Source organism: Furipterus horrens, unplaced genomic scaffold (assembly GCF_987537825.1).
Source record: "Furipterus horrens unplaced genomic scaffold, mFurHor1.1.pri manual_scaffold_16, whole genome shotgun sequence".
Taxonomy (NCBI): domain Eukaryota; kingdom Metazoa; phylum Chordata; class Mammalia; order Chiroptera; family Furipteridae; genus Furipterus; species Furipterus horrens.
In genome coordinates this window covers 13,114,839-13,141,921 of record NW_028327186.1, presented here as the reverse complement: position 1 = coordinate 13,141,921, position 27,083 = coordinate 13,114,839, and the positions used below count along the sequence as shown (strand labels likewise).

The 27,083-nt window shown below is 49.7% G+C and overlaps 1 protein-coding gene across 1 annotated transcript; it reads right to left on the bottom strand.

Moving 5' to 3' along the window:
* Positions 1–164: 164 nt before the first annotated feature.
* Positions 165–27,083, bottom strand: IREB2 (iron responsive element binding protein 2). The gene is made up of 22 exons (XM_090263638.1): positions 26,943–27,083; positions 25,844–25,933; positions 20,501–20,666; positions 19,205–19,342; positions 18,087–18,305; positions 15,485–15,554; positions 14,988–15,171; positions 14,284–14,423; positions 12,363–12,534; positions 11,282–11,382; positions 10,421–10,537; positions 9,384–9,543; positions 8,648–8,783; positions 7,460–7,544; positions 6,993–7,149; positions 6,558–6,682; positions 5,058–5,162; positions 4,819–4,961; positions 3,532–3,679; positions 3,323–3,445; positions 1,266–1,451; positions 165–651 (listed from the first exon to the last, which is right to left on the bottom strand). The coding sequence occupies exons 1-22, from the start codon at positions 26,959–26,961 to the stop codon at positions 541–543; spliced, it is 2,895 nt and encodes a 964-aa protein (XP_090119764.1). The 5' UTR covers positions 26,962–27,083; the 3' UTR covers positions 165–540.

Here is a 27,083-nt window from a genome sequence, read left to right as displayed (position 1 = left end):
CGGCCCTGGCTTATGTAACAAACTCAGAACGCCAACTGCATCCAGCACAACTCTGAAAAGGGATTGGTATCTTGGAAGTCCACTTGCAAGTCAGATTCCCACTTCCGCAATTTGAGAGTCTAACCTGGCCTCTTATGTTTTAATCTCCTACTCTTAAACCAACAAACGGTCGTATACAGTTTTATAGATGCAAAACTAAACAACTTCAGGAAGGTTACTCATGTAAGAATCTTCAACACAAGCTCAAGTTCTGCCTTTATGTACAAAAGGGTCTGATAAAACGCCCCCCATACTTACCGGTCTCTTCCACAACACACGTCACACATTGGTTTTAGCAATGTTAATAGCACCATTCGTATATTATTTAAAATCAAGAAGATTTCATTTCTGTCTGATGTGATTCATAATCCATGACACCCATGGATGAGATAAGTGAGCGTCCAGGACTATCTGCAGCTCCACAGTGAAGATTCCTGGGTCCAGCACAAAAGGCCTGGTTTGCAGTTACCAGTTTGGAAAGGTATCCACGGTGATTAGATACTATGAGAATTTTCGTGCCACAAAGTTTAATAATCCTCCATGTTTGTACAAGGTTATTTCCACATCATTTTCAAATGAAGCAATCACGCTGAATATTTTTCCAGTGCTTGTCTTGAAACAAAGAAAAACATCTCATGAGCGGTAAAATCACCACAGGATCACTTGGTGGTCAAGACCACTTGTCCTCAGATACAAAGACTGTCACTGCCATAGACTCTGTCTTTCTCCTGATTGAAAACCCCGACACCCCCAACCATGGGCTTCTCAGCGCAGGGGAAAATGGCACTTTCGTCCCTAAGTCTCAGTGATAAGCATCGTACCACCTAGCACGCTCAGTCGTTTAGATTCTGACCTTTCCATCAGGAAGTTGTACTCACTGCACACGTTCATTTTACATTAAACATTCACTGCGGAGAGTACCTGCCACCCTTCTCCTGGTTTCTAGGTCGTAAAGTCTGTGCTACTCCAGCTCAGAGTGCTCCACGCTGCCTGCCCTTTGGAGTGGTCCACCTGCCTGGAGCAAGCGAGACCAGAACAGAGGGCTGGCAGCGGGAAGGGCAGCTGACCGCACGGGCTCGGGCCTGTACCGGCAGGAAACAGCCACCTCGCACTCGCTCACGTCCCAACTGGCGTCGGTATGCAATCCACAGCCACTGCTGTTGGTCAGCTTACAACATCTATTTGAACACACAGTACAGTCATATGTTTGAGAATTTTAGAGATACCTTCACATTTAACGTAACTCCAGGAGACAGCTCTTCGGGAAATGTTAAAGAAAATGTTTCTCTGCCAGAGAGGCCCAAGGAATCCGCATTTTCTCCCGGGAGGAACTGAAGTGGAGCTATGCCAACTCCAATCAAGTGATCTTTGTGAATTTTTTCATAACTTTCAGCCAAAACTGCTTTCACTCCCTGTAACAAATATGCATTTATTTCCTTCAATCATCTCAGAAAAGTTGCTTTACTAAGCATTTTAAAAGAAAAAAAGATTCTACTTGTGGACTTTCTATAGAAACTTTTAACCTAATGCTCCAAAGTATTTACAGAAGTCTTTTATAGACTTCTCTGTATTTAAGGTAGCTGCCTAGCTGTCCCTCTGCCCTCCAGGGCTCAGTCCTGCCAGTCCCGACACACGGTTGAGAACTCTGGAAATGGAGCAGCTGCCTGAACCCCACAGAGGGCTCAGGACTTCCATTTCATTGGGGCGGCTGTAACATATGTGTTCATCAACACGCCCTCTCGAAATGCCAGTAGAATAAAGGAACTGAGAAGGTATAATCCCAAAGAAACAAAGGGATCAGAATGAGTGATTCTGTGTTTAGGAGAGGAGACAATGCTAAAACTACAGGATAATGAACTGAAACTAGACAGTGATACCAAGCAGGTCTGTGTCCACCTACAACAAAGAATCTGCGCAGAGGCTGGCGACCTAGAGGCCGCGGCTCCCAGAACACCGGGTGCTGGTCAGAAGTCTATGAACACCAGGTCGGTCTGCCCCAGGAGATAAATGTTTGTTCTCTGGGGAAAATAGGCTAGAGAGGTGCTAGACCCATGTTTCTCAGCTTAAAAAAACCTATTGTCCCCCCCTGAAGGCATGTCCCCCAGTCACATCTCCTTCCTCATGGCCCACTCTGAAACTTTTAATATCACAAACCTGTGCATGTACTACATGTACATTTATACTTTATATATGGGAATAATTAAGACTTTTAAACACCAAGCACGGATTCTGCCCCCTGGGAATGCCACCCCTAGTGAGAGTGGGTGCTCCAGACTGAGGACTCTGGGCACAGGAAAGGCTGGGTGACAACACCCTGGGAAACAAGGGCAATGTTGAAGCCTGGGTCCTGAAAGGGTCCCCATCCTCAAAGGAACGGCCTGGCCTCAGAGGAACACTCAGAGACCTGACACGCAGGCTGGCTCTCAGTGAAAACCGTAGTAGCCACGCCATCGTTGCCAGCAAGGCCTGCCGGCCGACCAGACCCGGCCTACACCTGACCTCCCAATCTGTTTAATATCTAACTGAATGAACAGTCAGGGATCACGAGCTATGTGAGCAGAGCCTAGAACATAAACAACAAAAGCTAAAAACATTTCAGAAAAAAGAAAAACCTACACCTATAGCTAATATTCACAATACTTACAATTAACATCTCAGAAAGACGAGCGAATCTGGCTTCTTCCTACAACTCTGCGGACTTTACACTTTTAGGGGCAGGCGAAAGATTCAAGAAGAATAACGTCTGTACAGACATGACAGCTGTGAGGGGGTCGGGCAGCCCCTTTACAGCTCCAGCTGCAGAGAGCAGCACCCAAGAGTCTGAGACGGCAGACGGCCTGTCCCGGGACTGTTCTCGCCGGCGGAGAAGCAGTCGCAGGAGACACGTCTTCCCGGCAGCAAGCCAGGCATCATCACCTCCTCAAGTAACACTTGGCTCCCACCTCTGAGTGTTAACCCCGACTGAGAAAACCCAAGAAAATTAAATGAAAAGGGGGCACGTAAAACCACCAGTGGGTACAAATTATTATTATCAAAAAGTAAGAGTTTAAGACAGACAATCCTTTCCGTCTACCATGTTGGTTTCCTCCAATAAGACTGATAAAGGTCCGATCAAATGCAGAGGGTTAATGCAACCAGGTTAGTACAAAATATGTAAGATCACTTTTAAAAACCTACAAATGTTATGAGAACCAAACAAACACAAAAACCCAAATGAGTAAAATGAAGTTTGATACGGTGGTGCTGGCAAATGTTTACAAAGGGAAGATTTAAGAATCGGTACCAGCAGATACGGTCCTTTGGCAGCCCAGTCCCGTGAGTTTCCTGACCCGTACTTCTTTCCTGCCAAGATGATCAGAGGGATGTGCTCTTTCTGGTACAGCTCTGCAGCCTCAAAGACATCCAGCTGGGGATGGAAACAAACACAGAAACTGTTAATACAAATTCTGAGTTAGTTAAGCACTTGTGCGAATACTTCATGTACATCCTTACCGTCTGCCCCGACGGGAAATGAACTGTTTTGGGAGCCGGTTTTCCAATAAACCTATTAAACAGCTTGATGTTGGCAAACGTGCCCCTGGTCATCACCGCGTCGTTGCCCCTCCGGGCTCCGTAAGAGTTGAACTCACGAGGGGTAAGGCTACAAGACAGCAGTAAAAGCCCGTTTTCATTTTAGACGGAAAATAATCACACATTGTTGAATTGTACAGCTTATTAGAAAACCCTTTTGTATTAAAGAAAACTTCAAGCACGTGCAGAAGTGGAGAAAACAGAACAGTGAATGCCCAGAAACCCAAGCACTGACCTGACTAACCCAGTCATGAATGCTGTGGCTCCTATCATCGCCTATGAGAGTGTTTTAAGCAACCTCAGATACTGTTGTTTTTGTTTGTTTAATAAGGGAAAGTTTATTCCGCAGGTCACAGAGGTGGAAGTGAGCCGCAGCAGCCACGGGCTCAGGGGAGAGAAGGGCGCAGGCAGCTCGCCGGTGGGAGAGGAGGGCCGGGGAAAGGCAGGGCATGCCCCGGGGGGGAGGGCGCTCAGAGACCGTATTTTAGCTGCACGTATTTAGCATGTTTCTCTAAAAGATATGGACTCCTGAAAAGACTACCTTAAAAAAGCAAAACAGGAATTATGATTTCTTAGAATCAGACGGCCAGTTAGCACCCAAGTGTCCCTGATTCTCTCCCTCCTTTCCTGCTGTTAATTTGCTCAGATCACGATCCGAATGTGGTTCGTAAATTCATCCAGCTGCTCTCCTTCCATCTCTGTGTTACCCTCTCTCGCCCCCTCTCACACTTGACCGCGTGGTGTCTGGGTCTCGGCGGTGCTGACCCGTCTCTGTGCTGTCACCTCACACGCCACTCTGCCCCGCGCTCTTAGGACCACGTGTCAGATCTAGTGGCCTGATGAAACCCGTCTCGGATTCGATGCACGTCAGGCCTAGCCTCATGGATGCACACTTAAAAGAGTCCACAAGACACACCTAAATTTCTCACTCCAACGACAGGAGGACGGTTAGAACCCAACTGTCAGCCTTTATCTGGTGGGTCAAACCAGCAATCAAGTAGCACCGGGAAAGAAAAACCCTGTTTCCAGTCAGGTCTCTATTTAGATTACAGGGGCTCTACTTAAAATAGCAATTTCAGTTTCTGAAGTTACCAGCAAAGGCAGGGACAACAGGTCCTGTGGGCACTGCTCAAGCCAACGGCGCTGCCACCAGACCCCCAGGACAGCGTGCACCCCCTGGGCACGACCAGCCCCGCCCCCAGAGCGCACCCTCTGTTTGCCAGGTACTTTGCAGCGGCACTGCTCCGGGAGATGCTGCCCGCAGGGGAGATGTGGTCGGTCGTGACCGCGTCCCCCAGGTGCAGTAAGACGTGCGCGTTTTCGATGGGCTGGGGGGCACCTGGCTCTTTGGTCTAAAAGGTAAAAGGAAGTTGAAGGCATTTAACTCTTCATGAGATTCGTTGGTTCATAACGACCTTTAAAAAATGAAGGAAAACTACTGTACTTACAAGCTTGTCAAAAAAGGAGGGGCATCTGATGTAAGTCGACTTTAGGTCCCACGGAAACAAATCTGAGTCTGGTGCTTCTAAGGAATTCCACCGTTTACCTCCCGTCTGTGAGTGTGGTTTGGGGTGAGGAAGAACCAAAAGAAAGGTGCAGTGGAGTCAGAAGGAGGCTTATGAACATGATCAAGGGAATAAAACAGTACTTAGGTTAGAATGGAAAAAGAAAGGTAAGATCACTATTCTAAAAAATCATGACATTTTAGAAGGAATAAAGATTTGTTCATCAAATGCCAGCTCAACACACTTTCCGAAACACCCTGAAAGTTAAGATTCAACATAAATTGCGAATAAAAGACTTTATAGAACTCCCCTGCAAAAAAACCACTAGAGAATTTAGGAAGATCTAGACACACTGCAGAAGAGAGATTACGTCCGCTGTTACTCTGCCTTGTTCAGACACTTGTCCCACATCACGGTGGGCCGGCCCGCCACCGCCCCGGCCCCTGAGGGCCCTGCAGCTCCGACTCCGCCCCGCACACTTCATACAGAGACAGTGATCCTCTTAGGACCCTCCTCTGTTCAAGACCTTCCAACAGTGACCCTCCTCATCACCCCCCCACCCCCAGTCAAAGACCAAACTTGCGCAACAGCCCAAGATTCCGTCAGCCCTGGTCCGCCCCTCTGACATCATTTCCTGCTGCCACCCCTGCTCCCTGCGCTGTCGTCACCACCCAGCCCTCCCTGAGGTTCTCTCCTGAGGCCTCGACGCTGTTCCCTCCACCTGCAAAGGTCTGCTCACGGTCCACATGTGACTCACTTGTTCACCTTCTTCAAAACTTAGCACAAGGGCCATGTTCTCAACCGAGCCAAACAGAACTGCAATTTACTGCCCAAATTCTGCAGTTCGTACCTTTATCCCGGTCTGTATTTTCCCACAGCATGCACCACTGAACATGCTGTGTAATCTACCTAATGATTCTGCAAACTGTTCACTGCCTGCCTCTCCCCATGAGAATTCTGTGCTTTATTCACAGATACTTGCCCAGCACATAGTAGGTGCTCCATATATATTTGTTAAGTGAATAAATGCTTTTTCTGTCCTCACATCTCTAGAACACGCTTAAGAAACAAAATGACATCGTCAGCCACCTCTTAGGAAGTGAAGTAGATGGCTGGGAAAGGCATTTCATTGTTCTCTCTCATTTCTTTTGATTTTTGCACCATTTAAATGAGTGACGAGGGCAGTTTCAATGAGGTGCATCCATATTCAAGGTGCCAAGTATATAAAACGCTTGCTATACATTTCTAGTAAGTATTAATAAGGTCAATTCTAATACTCTAAGCTATTCCTTGATATTAAGATTCCAGATACAAAATGACTATCACTTTCATAAATGTGTATTCAAATTAATGTAACCTGAATTTATCCTATTCAGAATGCAAGATGTAGGAAATAAACACTGTCACTTTATTAACTATTTCAGAAACAAATGAGATTCTGACCTCTATTTTCTCTTTTAACACTTTAAACATGGATAATACAACATGTTCCTCCTCGATCTGATGAACTTCTTCCCGACTAGGCCAAATATCATGCAGGTAAATATCCTTGCCGGTGGGGTCGGTACCTGGTTAAAAAATTAAAGAATGAGATTTAGTATAAAAAATAACTCCCTCAAGGTGTTCACACCTTTTCAAAGAAGCCAAGTAAATTATTCATCAGCTGAGTACCTCTGCTTAAGCAGCTGGAAGAACTAATTACTTGCTCATTCTATATTCTCCCTATGACACAGAAATTAGTAACTATGCACAAAGGTAGACTTTCTGAAATAATGCAAAGAATGGGTGGTCTAAGAAGCATTTCGAAATGTAACAAACGTGTAACAAGCAGAAGAGCTGTGCACAGGTGCATAAGCGCCCAGACAAAGGAAAAGCTACCCAGAGGCTCCGTCTGGAAGTCGATGTCCACGGTGCTGGCGATGGCGTAGGCGACCACCAGGGGCGGGGAGGCGAGGTAGGTGGCACGCACACAGCCACAAAGACGACCTTCGAAGCTCCTGTTTCCAGATAAGACTCCACAAGTGACCAAGTCGCCCTGAAAAGATACACACAAATACACTCCATTCCACAGAGGGCACCAAGCTGGACAATCATAAAGCAATCTCAGTACGACACGTCTCAGGACAAAGGAACTAATAAGCATGTTACCAATCAGGAAGCACAGGCTACTAATCCTAGGAGCTAAGGTAACTCCCTAAAAAAAGACTCTCCCCACTGTTCCAAGCCTGGCAAGTTACTCTTCCCCGGAGATGCAAAGACCACAGAGGTGCGAACACATCAGCGTTGTCCTCCGTGACCAAACAGTAAGACGCCGCTAGGAAGCCCGGGGCGTGGGCACGGAGTACCTGTTTCACTGCACTCAGAACCGCCTCTGACAGGGGCGCTGTGTTCCCCACGCACGTTGAACAGCCGTAGCCAACAACTTCAAACCTGCATTCAGAAAATAAGCATGACTGAGCAGAGCATCACAATGCGTGCAAGGCAAGGGCAGGTCTAACCTCGTCCCCCCCCACCCCCCACAGCCAGATCACTGGGGGACAGGCTGACGCAGGGACTGACCTTCGCCAGCCTGGGAACCCCCAGCCTCTGAGCGTGGAGACGGACCCCCGCGCCCGCAGGCCTCGGAAGAACCTATGGCTACTGCGGCTGCTCCCAGGTGGGACCTAACCCCACCCGACACAGGATCTACCGCACCGCACGATGTTCCTCAGACACTCCTTGCTAGAAATACACCATGGCCATTTAGAACATGGAACCTGTCCTTCCTTCCAAAGGGGCTGAAGCTGTAAAGCAGCAAGAAGACCTGGCTTTAATCTGGAAGACGCACTGTGACATGTCTCTGATAGGGTAAATCGTTCCCCTCTCAACCAAGTGAGGCAAGAGTCCCTGACAAGAATTCCAAGATGATAAAACTAAAAAGTTATACATAGAATTCACAAAATTACTTTCAGCTACTCTTCTAAATCCAAAAGAATACATAAAACAGGCTTGTAAAGAAATTGATGATTTACGTAAGATTATGTCTGGAGTAGACACTGAAAACATGGTTAGCATCAATTATGTTTTAGCGTACATAAGCATTGCGAACGTTATTTTCTCCGAAGTTCAGAGACCTATGCTAAATACACCCAGTAACCTCATAAGACCTCAAGTAAGACGATTTCCTCAGTCAACAGTACAACCTGCAAGATTTCATTATCTCCTGAAAACTGACCTACACCACCCATGGGAAGCACACACTCCTTGGTACCACCCTCGGACTGTCTGCCACGGTGCCGTGGCTTTGCAGTCTCTGCTCCTTCACTCCTGGAACCGGAGGTCACGTCCGCTTCTCCAGCCAGCACACCGCGTCACACCCTGATGATGCCCAGACGGCGGCGGCTAAGGGCCAGGGTCGCCCCAGCTGCAGGGCACTGGCAGGGCAGCCACGAGAACCAGGCGTACTCTCTCTTCCCTCCACACGTGGAAGGCCCTGGGAGCAGCTTCACTCACCGCTGAGCCCGCAGCGACGGCAGCGGCGGGCTGTCACTTACCCAAGCTGGCTCAGGTACGGCAACACTCCACTCGCACTGAGGTAATGTGTGACCATCCCACTGCCTGGCGACAGACTCGTTCTTATGTACGGTTTAACACGGAGACCAGCTTCAACAGCTTTTTTAGCCAAAAGGCCTGCACGGGAAACAAACAGTAATTACTAGGGTGGCGTCTCCCTCACGCTACAGAAATGGGAAGCAAGAAAGGCTCTCTTAAACAGGCGGATCTCAATTCACTTAGGGTAAAGGTCCAAATTCATAAATTTACTGTCACTTGGTCCATTTTTTATTTCTTTCCTTTAGAAGGAGGAACTGTAGCAGGGCTATTAGCCCCCACGCTGCACGTAAGGTACAGCCTGGCGGCGCGGCACCGCGCACACGCCCGGCCGCTCCGCGCCCACACCGGGGACGGCGCTGGCAGGCCGCGGCCCGCTCAGCCCTTCTGCACAGCGACGGGGGCGCCCAGCAGGTTATCACAAGGCTTGCTAACGGACAGTCCTTCTACGCTGACAGAAGTAGAAATGACATAAAACTAAGAGACATCTAAGTTATACTAAAATAATGTGCCTTCTGCGTTAATAAAAAAGAACCTGATACCGTAAATAAAACTTAAGCTCCTTAAGACCTAATTAAAATTTCAGAAAGTCCTCACTGTCAATCACAGGCACCAATGCTCACCCATCGTCTCAGAAGCAGAGGCAACAGGACAGGAGGCATAACGAACCCTGCCACTCACCCGCAGCGAGCATGACGGACGGGTTGCAGTTATTGGTGCAGCTGGTGACGGCGGCGACGACCACGGACCCATGCGACAGCCGGTAGTCGCTGCCTTCGTAGTGAAGAGCAACGGCGTCCTTCTGCCTCTCGGCTGCAATCTGGAAGCCTTTGAATCCAAGCTACAGAAACATGCACACAAGTATCGGTGAATATTCTGCACACACACACAGAAAAAACGGCTGGCTGGAAAAACCACCGGTCGGCAACTCTGCAGGTCGCTGGCGCGTGACAGGGTGACGGCCCGCGATCCCTGCAGCTGTGGCTCGGCTGCGGCAGGGGCGGCACGGCCCCAGGTACGCGGCGCCCAGCTCTCGCCTGGCTCATGCTTGCGGTAATTCTTACGGAGATGCAACGAACGTATTAAAAATGGCCCTGAATGTTTGCTTCCAAATGATCGTGTGTGCGTGCCAGGCTGCGGGCAGGGGAGAATTTGCTAGAGTTGGCAGTTGTTGAAGGTACGTGGGAACTCGTTACACTGTTTTATGACCGTAAAGCTCGACTTTTTCCGCAACAGGAAAACCAAGGCACGATAACGGCTATAGCTCTGTTAAGGAAGCCAGTGACCAGGTCTCAGAGCAGAGGACGTGACAGAGTGGAGCCACAGTTCTCAGGGAGGCAGTGTTTTCCTCCCCGTCTGGGACGTCAAGAAGGGCCTAGAGCGGCGATTTCCAGCTGCTGGGCCACAGGAATTTATAAAATACGCAACATCTGATGCACGAGGGGAGAAAGGCTGAGGACCACTGCCATCTCACGGAAATTCCTGTGACAACGTAAATCACCTGATGGAAGGGCTGCAGCCCTTGAAATGAGACTACCGTGACTAAGAAACTAAATTTGTAGCTTCAGTTTTGTTACCTTAAATTTTAATTTAAATAAACATGATCCACTTCTGACTCTCGGCGTGGACCTGGGAACAAGCCCACCGAGGGGCCGCCCCGCACATCTGTGCTCGGGTGGCCCCCAGCGAGAGCACAGCGACCACGGGGAGGGACCCACCTTCTCACTTAGGCAGGCGCGGAAATCACTCTTCATCTCGGTCACAGCCACTCTATCCTGCGGTCTTTTCGGGCCGCTGACAGACGCCACAATTGAACTCAGGTTAATCTGGATCACCTAGGAAATGAGAGAAAAGGGGAAGAAAATGGGTCAGGATTCACACAGACGGACTCCAATTCTGGCCTTGCTTTCTGAGGCAGAATGAGTACATTCATAGGTTTGAGAGCAATTTATTGTAATGGTGAAGACACACCCACTGAAGATTTAAAAACCCCATTTAAGTCATGAAACGTAACATGGAAATTTGGGAGGACCAGCAGCCGAGGATGCAGTCACCACCCCGGCCACTGTGCAGGCCCCACGGATCTCCTCACGCCCACGGCCCTCTCCCCACCAACACACACAGTCCCCACGGCCATCTGCCGACAGCGCAGCAGCCGTGCCAGCTGCAAATCTTTTGCCGCTGGGCCTCCACCCGCCCCTGCGCCTCCTTGTGATGGTGCAGGTGGGCTCAGTAAAGACCTCTCTTCTCTTGGCTTCACTGTAATACATGTCTATGTAAAATTAATTAATAAAATCAAAGCAGGGTCACAAATAACAGTTGTTAAATAATAATTGTAGCTACCATGTACTGAGCTCTCACTGTGTGCCAAAAACTGTTTTAATAACTTTGTATTTAATCTCTGAAGAATCCAATATGGTAGACATCACCTTCGTATTTTAGAGAAAAGGAAACTGAGGCAGAAGGCTTGACAATTTGCCCAAGGTCACACAGCTAAGGAATCTCAGAGCGGGGACTGAAACCCAGGGGGCCAGGCTCCAGAATTACCCCCAGTACTAAGTGGGTTCCTCTGTATGTACCTGGGAGTACTCAGGGTCTCCTGAATTATTCTCGTCATTTCGGAACAATTTCACAGCTTTAAGGTATGTTTCCATGGAGTCAAGCTTGGCTTTATCAAAACCTAAAAATAAAAAGATAAACAACAAAAATCCAGTAAGAAATTCTGAAATCTTCTGGGGTAAGGGTACTGAATTCCAATGATGAGCAAGAAACACATATTACAAATTACTAAGCACTCAGATTCCATTTCTTACAAATTAGGACTTGGTATTATTCTTAAAAGGTAGTAAAAACTTTACCCTTTATGAGTATCTCTAGTTTATGAACCACATAGTAGCTCCCTCTTTAAAAGTTAATAAATCACAGACAAGATCACTAATACTAAGCTGTCCCTGCGTCACCTCATCTTCACGCGCAAGGACCGAGGCAGCTCTGACCGTTCCCTCCTCGGCGCTGACCCGGCGGGAACCCAGCTCGGAGGGCGCGCCGCGCCACAGGCCTGCTCCCTGAGGCTGCAAACGACCAGGACCACTTCGCCACCTGACCCGCCCGCTCCCAGGAGTCTGCCCCACACGGACAAGGACTAGAGCGGAGCCCCCAGTGGACCTCTGGTTGGAGCAGTGGCCTCCTGAAACTGGCAATTGCATCAAACAGGAGGAGGTCCTCTTCTCCAACAGGGGCCTTACGAAACATGAACATGGTCTCGTTTTTCAGGTAGTTTCTACGTTAAAGTAAACAGTCAACAGAAGAGGGTCAGAGCTCCTGATCAGGCTACAGAACAGACCTGGCACGCGTAACCCTGGCCGGGGCCGCTTCCCACACCGTCACGTGCTCGCCCTCCCCCAGAGCTCGGGCTCTTGGCCTCTCAGCTCCTGATGTGGGGGAGCAGCAGTGAGCATTAGAGTGCGCCCGCCCCGTACCCCAGTCCCTGAGCAGGGAGGGCAGAGGTCAGCGGTTTGAGTGGGTCAGAGGAGAGGAGGATCTGCGGGGCTGATGCGATCAAAAGTCACCCGGAAGCTGCTGCTCCAAAGTAAGATGACGTCGAGGGTATGAGACACATCGGAAATGTAACACGTTCACCCCCACGATCTAGCTTCTTACCTGTGTGTTCTAAATGTTTTAACGTCACATTGTCAACAGGGAAGAAGCTGAGGAGAGCACCATATTCTGGACACATGTTTGCTATTGTTGTTCGATCCACTATAGACAACTGGGAAACTCCACTTCCAAAAAACTCGACAAACTTCCCAGCCACTCCCACTTGCCGGAGGTGCTGTGGGAAGGGACACAGAGAAGCGCAGTCAGCAGCGAGATGGGCAGGGACCCTGGAGGCCGCGCCCTGTGCTGCGACCCTGCATCAGAGGGTCCTCTGCGGCTCCCGGGGACCCCAGCTCACACGCCGCTGCAGGCAGTTTCGGGGGAGCAGGCAGTGAGGAGGGCGGCAGAACGGGTGTGAGAGCCCCAGGTGGCCGAGAGCCCCCATGTGACGCTCCCCTGTTCCTTCTCGGACCACGGGGGCAGCCTGGGTTTGCTGAGGGCGAACACTGACCACACTGTGGGTACGAATGGTTAGATCCTGGCTCTAAAATGTCTTCAAGTCCCAACTACTGGTCCAAACATTCACAGCAATATCCACTGCAGGTCAATCCCCTTTGGACAGGACTTAACATGTGGCCTCAAACCTAATTCCTTCTAAAATCGTTTTTCTTAGTTACCCAGGAACCGACACAGCTGCTCCCCTTTCTGCTGGTACGAGGGCCTCAGGCTGGTGCAGGGACAGGCGGGGGAGGCGCCTGAGAATGAAACCGTCCCCCACCCACGGTGGCAGCAGTGCCAGGGGTCACTCGGCCCAAACGGCTCCTCTTTTTACAAGAAAGACATCTCCTTATATTCATGGTCATTTTCTGAGGATGAACACAAGACGCATTACATATACCAAGCTGCTGCTTCTGCCAAATTAATGAGGAACCACGAGGTATACTTTGAAAAATATGTGATTAATCCTATAACGATCATGAATAGAAAAGGACCTCTAACAAATATAATCTTCAATAAATGCAAGCATAATAAATTTAATTTTTGTATCAGTAAGTCAAAATATCAAGAAGACATATAATACTCTTTTTCAAACACAGCCGGAGGGATCTAAAAAGCAGCATTAATTGTCAAGATGCCTAAAGGGAAGAATCGATTTCTCTAAAAACATAATGTGATGTGCCTTTTCCTTTAGGAATAACGCTGTAATTCTCAATTTAACTTCTTGACCTTTGGTCCCACACATCAAATCAATCACTTCTGTAAGATGTCAAATGCTTTTCTAATTAGGGAAGAAGGATCAATACTACCTGCTGAGAGGGAGATGACACCATGCTCTCTCCCTGCAGAGACCCCTGGAGGCCCTCAGACCAGTCTGCCCGCGGTGGTCAGATGTGGACCCAACGGGATCACGCGCGGCCTGAGCAGTACGGTGCGGTCAGCGAGCACCAGAAATTTAGGACGGGGGTCAGGGCTGTTACCAGAGCGCCCGCGCGCAGCCAGCGTTTGAAGCGGCGGGAGAACGGCCAACAGAGAAGTGTGGCCGTCCCATTTCCAGGGGCTACTTTTGAACTATCAGGTGGTAGAGCGACAGTTTCTAAAGGGCAAACGATTCAATTAGTATAAAAGGAGATATTCACGGAGCCGATGGAGGCGGGAGGGGCAGAGGGCTCGGGGCCCGGCTGTGGGGTTAGAGCGCCTGCCGCCGCTTCCCGCGCCGCCCGGCCCTGTGGTCCGTCCTCCAGTCTTCCTGTGTCTGTTACCCCAGAATTAGATGGGGAAGTGGGTCCCCAACGACAGTACCGACCTCACAGGCCTGGGATGGGAACAAATGAGTTAACATGTCGAGGGAACGATGACGCCACGAAGGGCCCTGCAGGCGCTGGCGCGCGGCTGCTGCTGCTACACTACGTGGTGCCCTGGGGGGGGCCCCTGCTTGCGTGGGGACTCGGGCGCCAGGTTACGCGGGGGCATGACGCGAACATACCTTTGTGATGCCAAGGACAACGTCTATGGATGTCACAAAAGGGTGTGATGAGCCCGTTAGCTCACAGCCGACCACCTCCGGCAGCGTCAGCGCCACGGGCAGCCCGAGCATGACCGCCTCCGTCTCAATGCCCCCGACCCCTGCGGGGAGAGGGGAGCCACACGCCGTCAGCACAGCGCCCTGACGGGGAGCGCGGCTCAGCCTGCGACGTCCCGGCGCTTCCTGACCCCTCTGCCACAGAGCTGCCCACTGCCACTCCCGTGCACACGGAACCCACGTCTTCCTGGGAGAACGACTCCGCTCACGTGGCTGAAAACCTGATTTTTACCTTGATATGAAGTTCAGTGAACATGAAGTGTTTATTACTACGCTACGCAGGGCACTGATACGTGGATGGAACCCAGGCCCCGTCAGGCTCAGGAAGCTCAGCCTCACGGCAAAGACAGGAGAACAAGAAAGCCAGTCACCACAGCACCCGTGAGGGCCGTAGGGTGTCTGCCCGGCGCCAAGGACACGTGCACTCGCAGATGAACGCGCCTGCAAGGGCGTGCGTGGGCAACGGGCCAGCCCCTGAGGTCGGGTCTACTGTGGCCGCTGCTATCAGACACGGAGTCTCCCGGGGGCCATCGAGAGCCGCCATTTGCTCTCACACGCCCCTGACAGCCCCTGCCAAGAAGAAGGACGTGCACCGGCCACTTACTTACCCCATCCCAGGATCCCCAGGCCGTTCACCATGGTTATGTGCGAGTCCGTGCCAACGACGCTGTCCGGGAAGAGGAGGTCCTTCTCCTCAAAGACCACTCTCGACAAGTACTCCAAGTTGACCTGGTGAGCCATTCCAGTTCCAGGCGGGATCAGAGCCACGTTCCGAAACACTCTGGAGCTCCACTAGGTTTCGTATACATTTAAGAAACCCAAGTATTAGTACATCATATGAAAACAAAATTACGTCAAACGACCCAGATGAAGGTCGTTTCCAACGGTGCCCCAGAACTCAGGGGCGGGAAGGGCCGCCCTCCCAGCTCCGTGGCACTGGAGCCTGTTCTCGAATGGTTTTGTACGCGGGGTGTCCAGTAACTGGTTTTGTGAAGGAACAAAAGGGGTCTATCAAGTGTTCAAAGCTACTCGCTTCAGATACAAAGCCATATCTACCAATATTTTATAATTTTCAATATAAAAATGTCTCCCAAATTATTCATACCTTGAAAAATTGAAGCCTCTCGCGATTTCTGCCAAATTCTACTTCTTGATTTTTTAACACTGTTTCAGGTCTAAAAGGAAGAAGAGCTGCCGTTAAATGTATCATGGAAATGAGCTGCCTTGTTTCCACATCTTCGTTCACACACACACACACACGCACATTTTTAAAATTCTTGGGACAGCAACTTACTGGGCTTCTCAGAATCCATTATCTTCTTTTCAACAAGGAAGTGCGGCTCTAAGTAACACACTACAGAGCCACGGCAAGGACTCATTATTTTAAAAAATTATGTTTGTTTATATATTCTTAGAGAGAGGGGAAAGGAGAGAGGGCGAGAAACGTCACTGTGTGGTTGCCTCTGACTTGCGCCCCCAACTGGGAACCTGACGTGCAACCCAGGCCTGTGCCCTGACTGGGAATTGAACCGGCGACAGTTGTTTTGCAGGCCGGCGCTCAATCCACTGAGCCACAGCAGGACTCGTTATTTTACTGGGTGTATTAAAGCCACATCCAAACCAGTGTCGCAAACTGCACTCAACGTGCATTACTTGAGACGTGACCAGAACCGTATTAGAAATAAGATGGATGCTGGGGTTTGCAGTACAAGGAAGGAGGAGGGGTGGCTCACGCAGCCGTGAGCATGGACATGTCCACCCGGCACCCCTGTGCCAGGGACACCAAAAGAGGGACGGGCGCTGGTGGTCACTGTGGGCAGTGACAGGCGTGTGACATCAGTTCACAGTTTAAAACAAGCTTCTTGCCAAAATCTTGCATTCATCTCACCCCACTGGAAGAGTGTATTTTATCTGTAAGTAGCCGTTCACATGGATTATAAATAAATGTGAATTACTTGACTCAAGAGCTAAAAACAATCTACCTCGATTTTAAAAAAATTATTACTAACAGTTTTAAGTTATTTTACCTGCCAGCTCAGCTGGTGATTATGTGTTGTCTGAACATCAATACAACTTAAATTATACATATCCTCCAGCGTCCAGATAATTACAGCTGTTCAATTGTCAACTTTTTTTTTAAACGAAGATTACGTTAATAAATCATTGCTGAGTGATGATCTGAAGCCAGGCACATCTCAGGGGCTGTCTCAGGACCTCAGGGAACAGCTTTCTGAAGCCACTCTGACCACGCCACGTTCCTGCAGCACCTACGGCTACCAAGTGCCCAGCCTTTACTAGCTCATACATGTGCTCAACCTCTACCCTCAATTTGGTTGAGTCTATTAATACAGTTCACAGACCCATTACTGCACACAGTTTTTATTTTTACACAGCCAGAGACCACAACATAACCTATTACTACTACTCTGTCCTTAGAGTCCAAATTAAAGGGAAATTTACACCAAATTGGATTTTTAGAAATAAAAATATACCATCTTAGCACTTCATACTCTGCCAGTTAGAAAAAGACAACCAAAAAGAGCAATGATTTTGAATGAATAAATCCTCCTTTTCTGGAAATGGATCTCTGCATGGGAAGGCATGTTCGTCTCAGGTGTCAACACGCCCCGAACCATCAGGACGACACAAGGCAGCAGGAATAAGGACGATTACATAGGACTGTCGTCATCTGATGGAAGTCAGCCCACAGAGCACAGTGAATCCCTGTTCCTAGAAGGAAGAGGGCCTGAGGCCACCACGCTGCACAGGACCTGAGAGACCCAGTTTCGGGGGGAATGAATTAGTGTATTATTTATTCAGCACTCACGATGAAAGGTGTGTGGATGTTATTCTTAGCTTTTCAAGTCTTAAATGTGTTAAGTTCTAACTTTACAAAGTTTAAGTCATTTTTTATTAAAAACTTTTGACAGTCTAAAAACAATGGGATAAACAACAGAACTCTCAAGAATGACTTTTAGAGCATATAAAAATTCAACTGAAAAAACTTGTTTTCTCATTTTGAAAAATCACCGATTAGGAAATCTAACCGACTCCTAGGAATCGAGTCCTTTTCTAGGCAGGTGAGTGCGCTGCAGGGCTCCGTGTAGGCCACCCCTCACCCGGAAGGGCCCACTGAGGTTAAAAACATAGGAGAGTGGGACTATTCTTAACACAGACTTCTCATGCGGTAAGGAAACCTAAGCAGTCTCCTAGCAGGGAACAAGCTAGAACCACAAACAGGAAACTCACAAAAGTAGTGTTAGTGAATAATGAGCACGTGAATGCTACAGAGTCACTAAAATAAAAGTTCAGTTTCAGATACAAATTTTTCTAACTGCATTAATCAAGAAAAAAATAATTCACAGGAAAACCTTAAGGCTCTCCTCCTGGGGGACAGAACAAGAGTTAAGGAAATGCAGGGCAGAGCATCACCCAGCAGTCGGCAGGACCGCAGAGTAGCAGGAGGCACGGGGAGGGAGCGAGGGCATGACCCAAGTTTAAGAGTCTCACAGCCCTGCCTGGCGTGGCTCAGTGGATTTGCCGGTTCAGTTCCCAGTCAGGGCACAGGCCTGGGTTGTGGGCCAGGTCGCCAGTTAGGGGTGTGCAAGACACAACCACTCATGGGTGTTTCTCTCCCTTTTTCTCCCTCCCTTTCCCTCTAAAATGAAATCTTAAAAAAATAAAATAAAGAACAGACAGTCTCATACTCAGGCACTGGCTGCAGGTGAAAAGGACACAGGATGGGTGTGTTCTCGATCTGCGAAGAGACTCGTCCCGAGCTGCGGCCCAGCTCGCCGGAGTCACAGGAGCCTCGGCAGGCGGCCTGGCCTCTGCAGGGCGGCTTCCTGGGCTGCGCTTTCAGTGGAGAGAGCTTTCCTGCTCTCTGCGGGTCGCCGCCTCCAGGATTTGGAGCGTTCTGTATTGCACTATCATCCAAAAAAGGAAACAACCAATCAAACGTGACGGAAACTTAGCGCTTCAGAAAGCACACACTGGCAATGCTCTCTGGAAGTAACTGTTGACATATCGTATAACTCAGATTTCAAATTTCAGGTTACCAAATTATCATCATCATCATCATCATCAAATAAATAAGATAAATAAAATATAAATTAGAAAACAGGTCATTTAAACTTAGGAAGATGAAAACATAATTCTAAGTGCACCCAAAAGTCACTTTCATATGCTTCTGTAACAACTTAAGTAACTTTTAGCCAGTCCTGAAATAGATTTTGTCATCTAACAACTTAAAAGCAGCTCAGAGTCATGATTCTCATCTGGAGGGCAAACGCACTCATGACTTGTGACAAACCACAGCCTTACTCCCAGACTCTGGAGAATGTGAACAATGTCTTCTCTAGGCTGACCGTGGCCACAGGGACCTTTTAAGTATGGAAATTTATTTCAGTGGGAGGGAAACAGAGCTTCAAGGAGCTCAGTGCTTTCAATCACCAATCGATTAAAGACACAGGGCCCACATCTTCAGATTCTCTCCAGAAAGGACGTTAAAGCATTTCCTTCAGGGGAAAATGAACCCTGTGTTCAGAGAGGTACTCCGAAGAAGCAGGTTCTAGACTTCTACACGGTTTTATCAAAAATGGCAGCAGAAATATACAAAAGTGAAAATACCTCTAATTCAGACTGAGTTAAAAAAAAATTGACCAACACCAACTTTTCCCCAGTGTCTCTCTGCATGACTCATCCACACGACACGGAGGCCCTGGCCCGACTTATTCCACCTCCTTCCCACCACACCACACACTTCCAGGGGCCCGGCCGTCAGCCAGCCTGCACGGCTGTTGCTGCAAAATGTGTCCTCAAGTACCATTTACTGAAGTCGATCTGTAAAGAATGGTCAACCATGAGGTCCGTCGGACAGGCAGGATGGACTTTCTTAGGGTCGCCTCCAAGAGTCTTCACCGCCTCCCTCATAGCAGCAAAATCCACCAGCGCCGGAATTCCACTACAAAGTAGAAAACGATCAAATTACAGTGCCAGTTGTTCTTTAACACATGCTCTAAATTATTAACATGCATTTGCTCATTTCTGTACTTAAAAAGCACCCCTTTTTGGTCTGCGCTCACGTTTGATAATGTACTTTCCATCCAAAGTTAGATGTATCCTGGTTTAACGAGAACTAACATGAAACGGCATCTGAGAACTGAGTGCCCAGAGGCGGAGGAGAACATGGGGACCCGCCTGTGAGTCTCTCCTGCCTTCAGTTGTGACCCACGCCACACATCTGAGTGTCTCCAGCCCGCTGTCCCCCCGGCGGTTACCCAAGGTCTCCCGTGGGCCGGACACCACGGCACGGGTAGTTCCCACTCTCAGGGACTCTGCGGGGACGAGGGCGCCGTGATTACAGAACAGCGCCGAAAGCGGAACCGCAGCAGAGGTGGGGGCAGCGGCCCAAAGCCAGACCTGTGTGGGGCACAGGGACGCTCCCCTGCCTCGCTGACGGCTACACCTCCTTCCCAACTCAGCCAAGGTTAACTCTGCTCATGACTAACCCCGGCCACCCAGGCAGGCAAAGGCTCTCAGGAAGACTTTGGATTTTATTCTAAGTGTGATGCAAGCCAACTGGTCTGCAAGGGAACGGTACAGCCTTGAATAACACCTTCATCTCGTGGGGAAAGACCACAGCCGGCCAGTGGGAGGCGGGCCCCCAGGGAAGGAGGACGGCAGGAGAGAACGGGCCAGCACCGGCCCGGCAGTGGAGGAGGCGGACACACTTCAAAGGGGGCTCTGACACAACTGCTAGCGGACTGGGCTACGGGTGCAGGGGAGAGAAGAACCAGGAGCAACCCCTAGTGCCTTCACTGTGACGGACGAGGCCTGGGAAGGACCGGGTGAGGAGGCAGGCCGCCCAGTCTGATGCGAAGCTGGAAAGCCTATTAGCCGGCAGAGGCAAGTATGAGGTTACCCAACAGGGGTCTGGAATAAATGGTACAAGAAACAGGGCCTGATTTTTAAAGAATTGCTTCAGTTTAGAAAGGGCAATTCTGTAAAGACTTATGAGCTAATTTTCAAAATGAAAACAAACCATGGAGCCAACCATGAGGGAATTTTAGAAGAGAAAGCTCTGAAAATTCACTGGGGACTGAGCGGCCTGTTAACTCACGTGAAGTCTTGGAGGAGGACGCGGGCGGGGAAGAAGGGCACTTCAACTCGGCTCTGCTTGCTTTTCCAGTCTAAGATGTTCATGACATCCTCCTTTCGCATGAAAAAGCCGTCGCAATTTCTCACAGCAGCTTCCAGCAGGACCCGTATTGAGTAAGGCAGGACGTCTGATTCGAGAGAAGGTACCACCATTAATTAGGGCAGTCAGCACCACGCAGTGCAAAGATCACACTAGAGAACAGGTAAAGACACAGATGCACTCCAAGTAAAAGTGTTTTAGTCTAGTAAACCCAAAAAACACCAGTCACATTAACACCAGGACTTCTATGAATCTGACGTTCCTATACGTAAGCCAGGACCCTGGAAAAGCAGAGACAAAACTTTCAGAGTTGTGCTGCTCTGGGCACATAAGACCAAGTACAAATCAACATTCAGGGAAGACACAGGAAAATGGGAAAGCACAGAAAATTAGAATACAAAACCGAAGACGTCCCCTTAAGCGAGTGATTTTCAACCTTTTTCTTCTCCTGGTAAACATAAACTAATTATTAAAATTCTGTGGCAGACCAAAAAATATCCTTTTTGCCAGTCTGACAAAAAGTACAGGTGTAATGACATTGTTAGGAGAAAGCTCCCCCTTCCTGAGGAGTCACAGCTAATCAATGTGGAAGAAATAATATAACGAGACAATCAGAACGGGCAGCCCCAAGGGCACAGGGGGTCTAGACTGTGTCCTCAGTCGGGGCTGAAATCACGAGGTGACGCGTGAAGGGTCCCTCTGGTGGGCGCACAAGTTGGTAACAACCACACCCACTTAGTGTCACCTGAGCGGGACACGGGACATGCCTCGGGATGGGACAGGGAGCACAGCAAAGATAAACACAGGCCTAAGCGAATGTGACTGTAATCTAATTCCAGCTCTAACGTCCAGGCAGCAGGAGACAGGGCACAGGGCACCGGCCAAGCGCAGCCACGAGGAGGCCGCCAGGACCCGGCTCCTCCCCAGAGAGACCGGCGTGGGAAAGGAGAGCAGCGGTTGCCCCAGCTTTCAGGAGCCTGTCAGGCGTAACCACCAAACGTTGTGTGATCCCGTCTGGAGATGGCCACCAAACTAACTGCGGAATATGTTTATGTGACAACCGGAGACAGACCAATATGGGCTGAGTTTTACATCATACTAAGCAGTTACTGTCAATTTTGTTAGGTATAAAAAAATCCTGAGATTATGAAGTTTTTTAAGTCTTTCAAACATCAGAAATGTATACTGAAATATACTGACAGGTTTACAAATGGGGTACGTAAGCAACAGACTGGCAAAATGCTGGTAACTGGCTGACAAATCCATGGAGGGTTCTTATACTAGTCTCCCTTTCATGCTTGGAAATTCTCACACACCAACTAAACATGAATGAAGTGAGCGAAGAGCATAAAGACCTTCATCAGAAATACTAGACTCAGAGTCTGCGTTTGCTGTTTATTTACTATCAAGGGTGACCTTCGGGAAGTGACTCAAGACGCTGCATTTTCTCCGGGGAGCTGGGGATGCCAGCTGCCCCCAAAACCTCCTGCTTCACCACTCATCTGCGCACCCACGCCCTGAGGCCGTCACAACCAACAGTAGCTGTCTGAATATGAATGTCCACCCTGCCGTCAATCAGAAACATAATAAAGTCCTTAAAACCTAAAAGAATTACAGGGATAAAAATATTTTAATAGAACACCTGGAAATAATGACAAGGAAAATATCCAAGAAGTAAATACATTAAGGTTAACTTTGTACTTGGTTAATTATTCTGGAAAAACAATTCAGGAATACCCCTTCATTTTGCCACAGTTCCAACCAGGGCCATTTCCTGTGTGTGTGAGCCCTGTGGTCCTCGGAAGTCTCTCCCCCAGCACTCACGACACTGGCAGCTGGCAGTGGGACCCTGCCAAGAGGATCACAGAGCTTATCCTACAGGACGGATGTAGGGAAGAATCAGGAGTCACAGGCAGTTTTATTACTGCCATTATTAACCTGGGAAACAGAATGGTATCAAGGGAGAAAAAGTATTGGCCTAAAATCAGAAGATAGAAGTCTAAGACCAAATTCCTCACTCAGAAGGCATGTGACTTTAAGCAAATTACTTAAGATTCTTGGCTCATTTTCCTCATCTCTACAAAGTGAAGATAAGACTATCTTCCCTGCCAACCACAAAGCAACAGTGAAGACAAAGAGATCATGCAAAAGGGTTCTGTAGAAACTCCAGACGGGGAACTTACCCACAGGCGGTATCAGCATGAACAGTGAGCAGGCAAGCAGGCTCCACATAAACTGAACACTGCAGGAGGGATGGGGACGCGTCCCAGCTCTAGGCCAGGACTCTAGCCCAGAACTCTAGCCGCGGCACCACCGAGAACCCTGCTCAAGGCCAGGAGCCGGGAGAAAAGCCGACACGCAGCCCTGGAAGGCAGGCACGTCCACCAGCTCCAGGCTGGCTGGCACTGAGTTCCAATGAAGAACTCCAGCCTTTAAAAAAATATGTATCGCCAGAGTCTAAAGCAGAAAAGAGAAAACAGACTCCTGCTTACGATATTGTTCCCCACTGACTGACAAGAACACAGAGGAAACCAGAAAATCTATCACCATACTGACGAAGGCGCGGACACTCCTCTCACGCGCCCTGGTAAGCGTGCAACGGGCACTGACGGCTCACATGGTCCAAACCACGACCAGGGCACGCAGCTCCCAGGATCCCATCACTCTTGCCTGCAGCACTGCGGCAAGACCGAACCCTGGGCAGGTCAAGGCCAAACAGTCTGGTGACGACAAATACTCTGGGACCATCAACTCGTCACTCAGGAACCTGCGATCAGCACAGACCAAACCAGAAAGGTGCTGGGGCCAAGCTAGGGGTAGAGATGCTGTGAGGGGCCACATATGAAGCTAGCAGCAGAGGTCTGTCTGCAACGAAGCAGAGAGAGAGAAGGGGCCGAGGGGTGGGGTGGGGGAACTGAAGCCCCGAGAGGAAAAATAAAGAGCTCCCTAACCTCTGGCCCATGCGCCATTTTCACAAGATGCAGCCACATTCCACTGGTCTGGGAGCTTTGTTCACACAGTGAATCTTCTTCCCGTGACCTAGTGGGGGTCTGCTCTTCACTACCGAAGGCCTCATCGAGAACAGAAATGGTCAACAAAAGCAGAGTTAAAGCCGACCGACCCTTGGACAGGATGTGCAGGGCTGGCGAGTGCATGGCGGTCCATGGAGTAGAACCGTGTCAGGTAAAGGGGATCCTCACCAAGTCACGGACTGTGTGTAAACATCACAAACTACTTCACTGCTTATCCAGCTCAATCGTCTCCAGAGCCCATGCAGAGACCAGATCGAAAAGCTCAGACTCGTGTCCACGTTCCAGCAAGATAACTGGACCAGCAACGGGCACCTGACGAGCCCAGCCAGCAGGTTCCTCCAGAGGCGCAGTCTACCTGGCTGCTGAGCCAATCACGGCCCACAAAGAACGGCAGGCGGTGGCCGTGGGGGGCGCTACCCAAAATGAGCAAGGAAAGTGGGCTGCAGGGAGAGGACTGGAGAGCTGATACGCACACATAAAGAGGAGACCGGGTAGCCTTCCAGTGGCAAGCAGAACAGACTCTGGCTTAGCAATTCTGGTTCCCACGAGGCCTGACTGCTTTCTTCCTGTCTTTGGACATCATGAAACCGCAACAACGTCTTCTTTACTAGGGTGCTGAGTTAAGTGAGTTTCTGTTCCTTAGATTCAAGAATAAAAACTGGAACAGACAATATACATACAGTGAAAGTATAAAAAGAAAAATGTCTGTGGAAAGAAGAGGGAATAGCACACTTTGAACCCAACAACTCTATACGTAAGTTTACATCAAAATTTAAATGTTACACATGCAGAGCAGCTTTACTTATAACTAGGAAGAAATTAGTAACCACCTCAATTTTCAAAGATGTCTAACTAAACCCGGATGCATTCACACAGGTAGCGCTGTGCAGCACTGAGAAGCAAGACAAGCCCCCTTTCTAACAACTCACGCTGCCTCATTCAGAAACCAAGGGATGCCTGTATTCAGTGGCACAGAAAGATGTTACATAAAAAGGTTACACATGATACGTACTGCATTTTGTTAAAGCAGCACATTTACGTGTATTTCTACCTGAGCACAAAAATGAACTGGTCTCTGGGTTCTCTGAATGTTCTAGTCTTTTTGTGATTCTCAACCCCAATCTAATTTCTTATAAACCACAAAAACTGTCCTAAAATATTGAATACGGATTTTCTTTCATATTTGGAAAGCCAAGCCCTGGCTCTCCTGTAGGACTAACCAGGGTAAACATCAACCCAAGTCCCAGTTCCCGCAGAAAAGTCTCTCTTACCAGGTGACCGTAATTTCTCCCCTCTTTGGAAAGAAGTGTACTTTCACACTGAAAGATCTTCATAAAAGAATGAGTCAAAATCTCTAAGGTTGTAGTCAGTGCACTGGAGTGCCAGACAGGTGGCTCCAGATCACGAAAAAGACAATCATTTTGGTAAACTGTTTTTGAATGGCAACAGAATTCTAAGACAAGGCTCTTCTAGGATACTCCAAAACATCTAACTCTCCTCACAATGATGAGAAAACACTGCTTGTGGCAATCTAGAATATTCAAGACCAACAAAATCTACAAGGAAAAACAAAAAAATTACAAAACCTCCCTCCAAAATTGACCGCAACGTATTTGACATTTATCTTTTCAAGACGCCTTTAAAGGCCTGACAATAACAAGCGCTCTTCCAAACAGGCCTTTCCTTCACAGGCCTGGCTGAAAAAGTCACTCAACTGTCAGCAAAGTGAAGACTCCCGTCCAACGCGCTGGGTTCAGCCAAGTCCGCTCTTCTGCGACCTCAGTGGAAGGTCTGCCAGAAGCGCTGGTGTGCTGGCCGGGCACGCCGAGCCCGGCCTGGAGGAGAACTCACACCAGCGGGCCGGCGAGGACTCCTAGTCCAAGGACGGCAGATAAAGAACCGCGGGCGCGATTACTTAAAAAGTGAAAACGTACGATCAACTGCTGTAGAATGTCATCAGTCAGGTGTTTTGTTTTTTTTTTTAACTGCATTCGTAGTTTCTCTGGGTTAAGAATCATTGCTGAATTAACTAAGATTTGTATACGAGAAGGGTTAGGCTTCCATCTTTCTCCCACACAAGTTGTTCCACGAGGAGATTTTAAAACGTTAAAGAGGTAAGTGTAGTTGGACCCGTTACAACGTTGTGGGAACAGATGTTTCTTCAGCTCAGCTGGACAAATGCATTTTTATTATTAGACACGAAACACACCCAGGAAAACTCAAGCAACATTACCATACTTGGCGCCTCCAAGTTTAGGTACATTGAAGAACTTCCTGCGTGAGCTGTCGTTCAGTGTTTCAATAAGGTCCTCAAAGATGTGACCTGGAAAAAATAAAAATTACACTGCCATTCAGCACAGTGACACAGGAGCTTCTGCAAAGTAAAGATACCTGGGAATCAGGAGACTTTTCTGCAACGATAACAACGGTCCCTACGGGCCCTGTCCGGGGAGCCACATGCGGCTCCCGAGCTCCTGACACGCGGCTACAGCGCCTGGGGCACGGAGTTTCCATTTAATTTTATTTAATTGCAATGGAAATCGTCACAGGAGGCCGGTGGCCACTGAAGTGCACAGCCCGGCTCTCAACCGTGACTCTTCAGCGGGTCTACACGGCAGCAGAGTCGGCTGCGTGCGGGAACGACCGGGATGGCGGGCGGGCGGGCTCGGAGGCCCTGACCGAGCCCCTCGAGAACGCCACGGTGCTGTCGGGGGCCTGGTTTTGTAAAAAAAGGACCAGGAGACAAGATGCGGACAGAGCGTCCAACGACGGGGACAGATGACACCCGCCCCGGCCGAGGGCCTCACAGGGAACAACCTTGGAAGGGGCGGACGGGCAAACGGCCAGATGCTCCGAAAACACACGCGTCTTCGTGGTTTTGCACGAACCGAAGCCGAACGGCGGCGCCGTGTGGGGCCTCAGGTCCGGACGCGCGGGGGGGCCTCGGTGGACAGCGCCTCCCGTGCTCTGCGCGGGCCCTCGGCCCGGGGCGGAGACGCGCAGAGCGGGGGACGCGGAGGGGGCCCGCGCGGCGGTACGTGGTCCGGGGGCTGTCCCGCCGGCGCCCGGTCCCGACTAGCCTCCCCACGCGCCCCAGGGCCGCGGAGACCCGCCCCCACCCCGCCGTCTAACGAGCGGGCCGCCCTGCCCCTCACGCGGGCAGAAGCCGGCGGGGTCCAGGCGGCGGGGAGCGGGCCCGGCAAGCAGGCCCGGGGAAGACCCGAGCCCGAGGCCCGCGCGCCGAGCGGGAGACTCCACGCGCGACACGCAGGGACCCGGCGCCGGTGCGCGCGCCCGCAGCTGCCAGAGCCCAGGTGGCGGGCAGCACTGACCTGCACTTGGGACGTCCATCTCCGGCGACCATATTAGCCCGCGGAAGGGGCCGCGGAGAAGGAGCGGAGGCCGGCCGGGGAAGGGGAGGAAAACAGCCGACTGGGACCGGAGGAAGGAAGGGCGCAGTCTCGCGCAAACAC

Coding starts and splice junctions, on each gene's coding strand:
- IREB2 (XM_090263638.1), bottom strand. Junction 14,424..14,987: donor CCTGGGGATCCTGGGATGGG/GTAAGTAAGTGG, acceptor CTCTCCCCGCAG/GGGTCGGGGGCATTGAGACG. Junction 11,383..12,362: donor AAAACATTTAGAACACACAG/GTAAGAAGCTAG, acceptor TTTTATTTTTAG/GTTTTGATAAAGCCAAGCTT.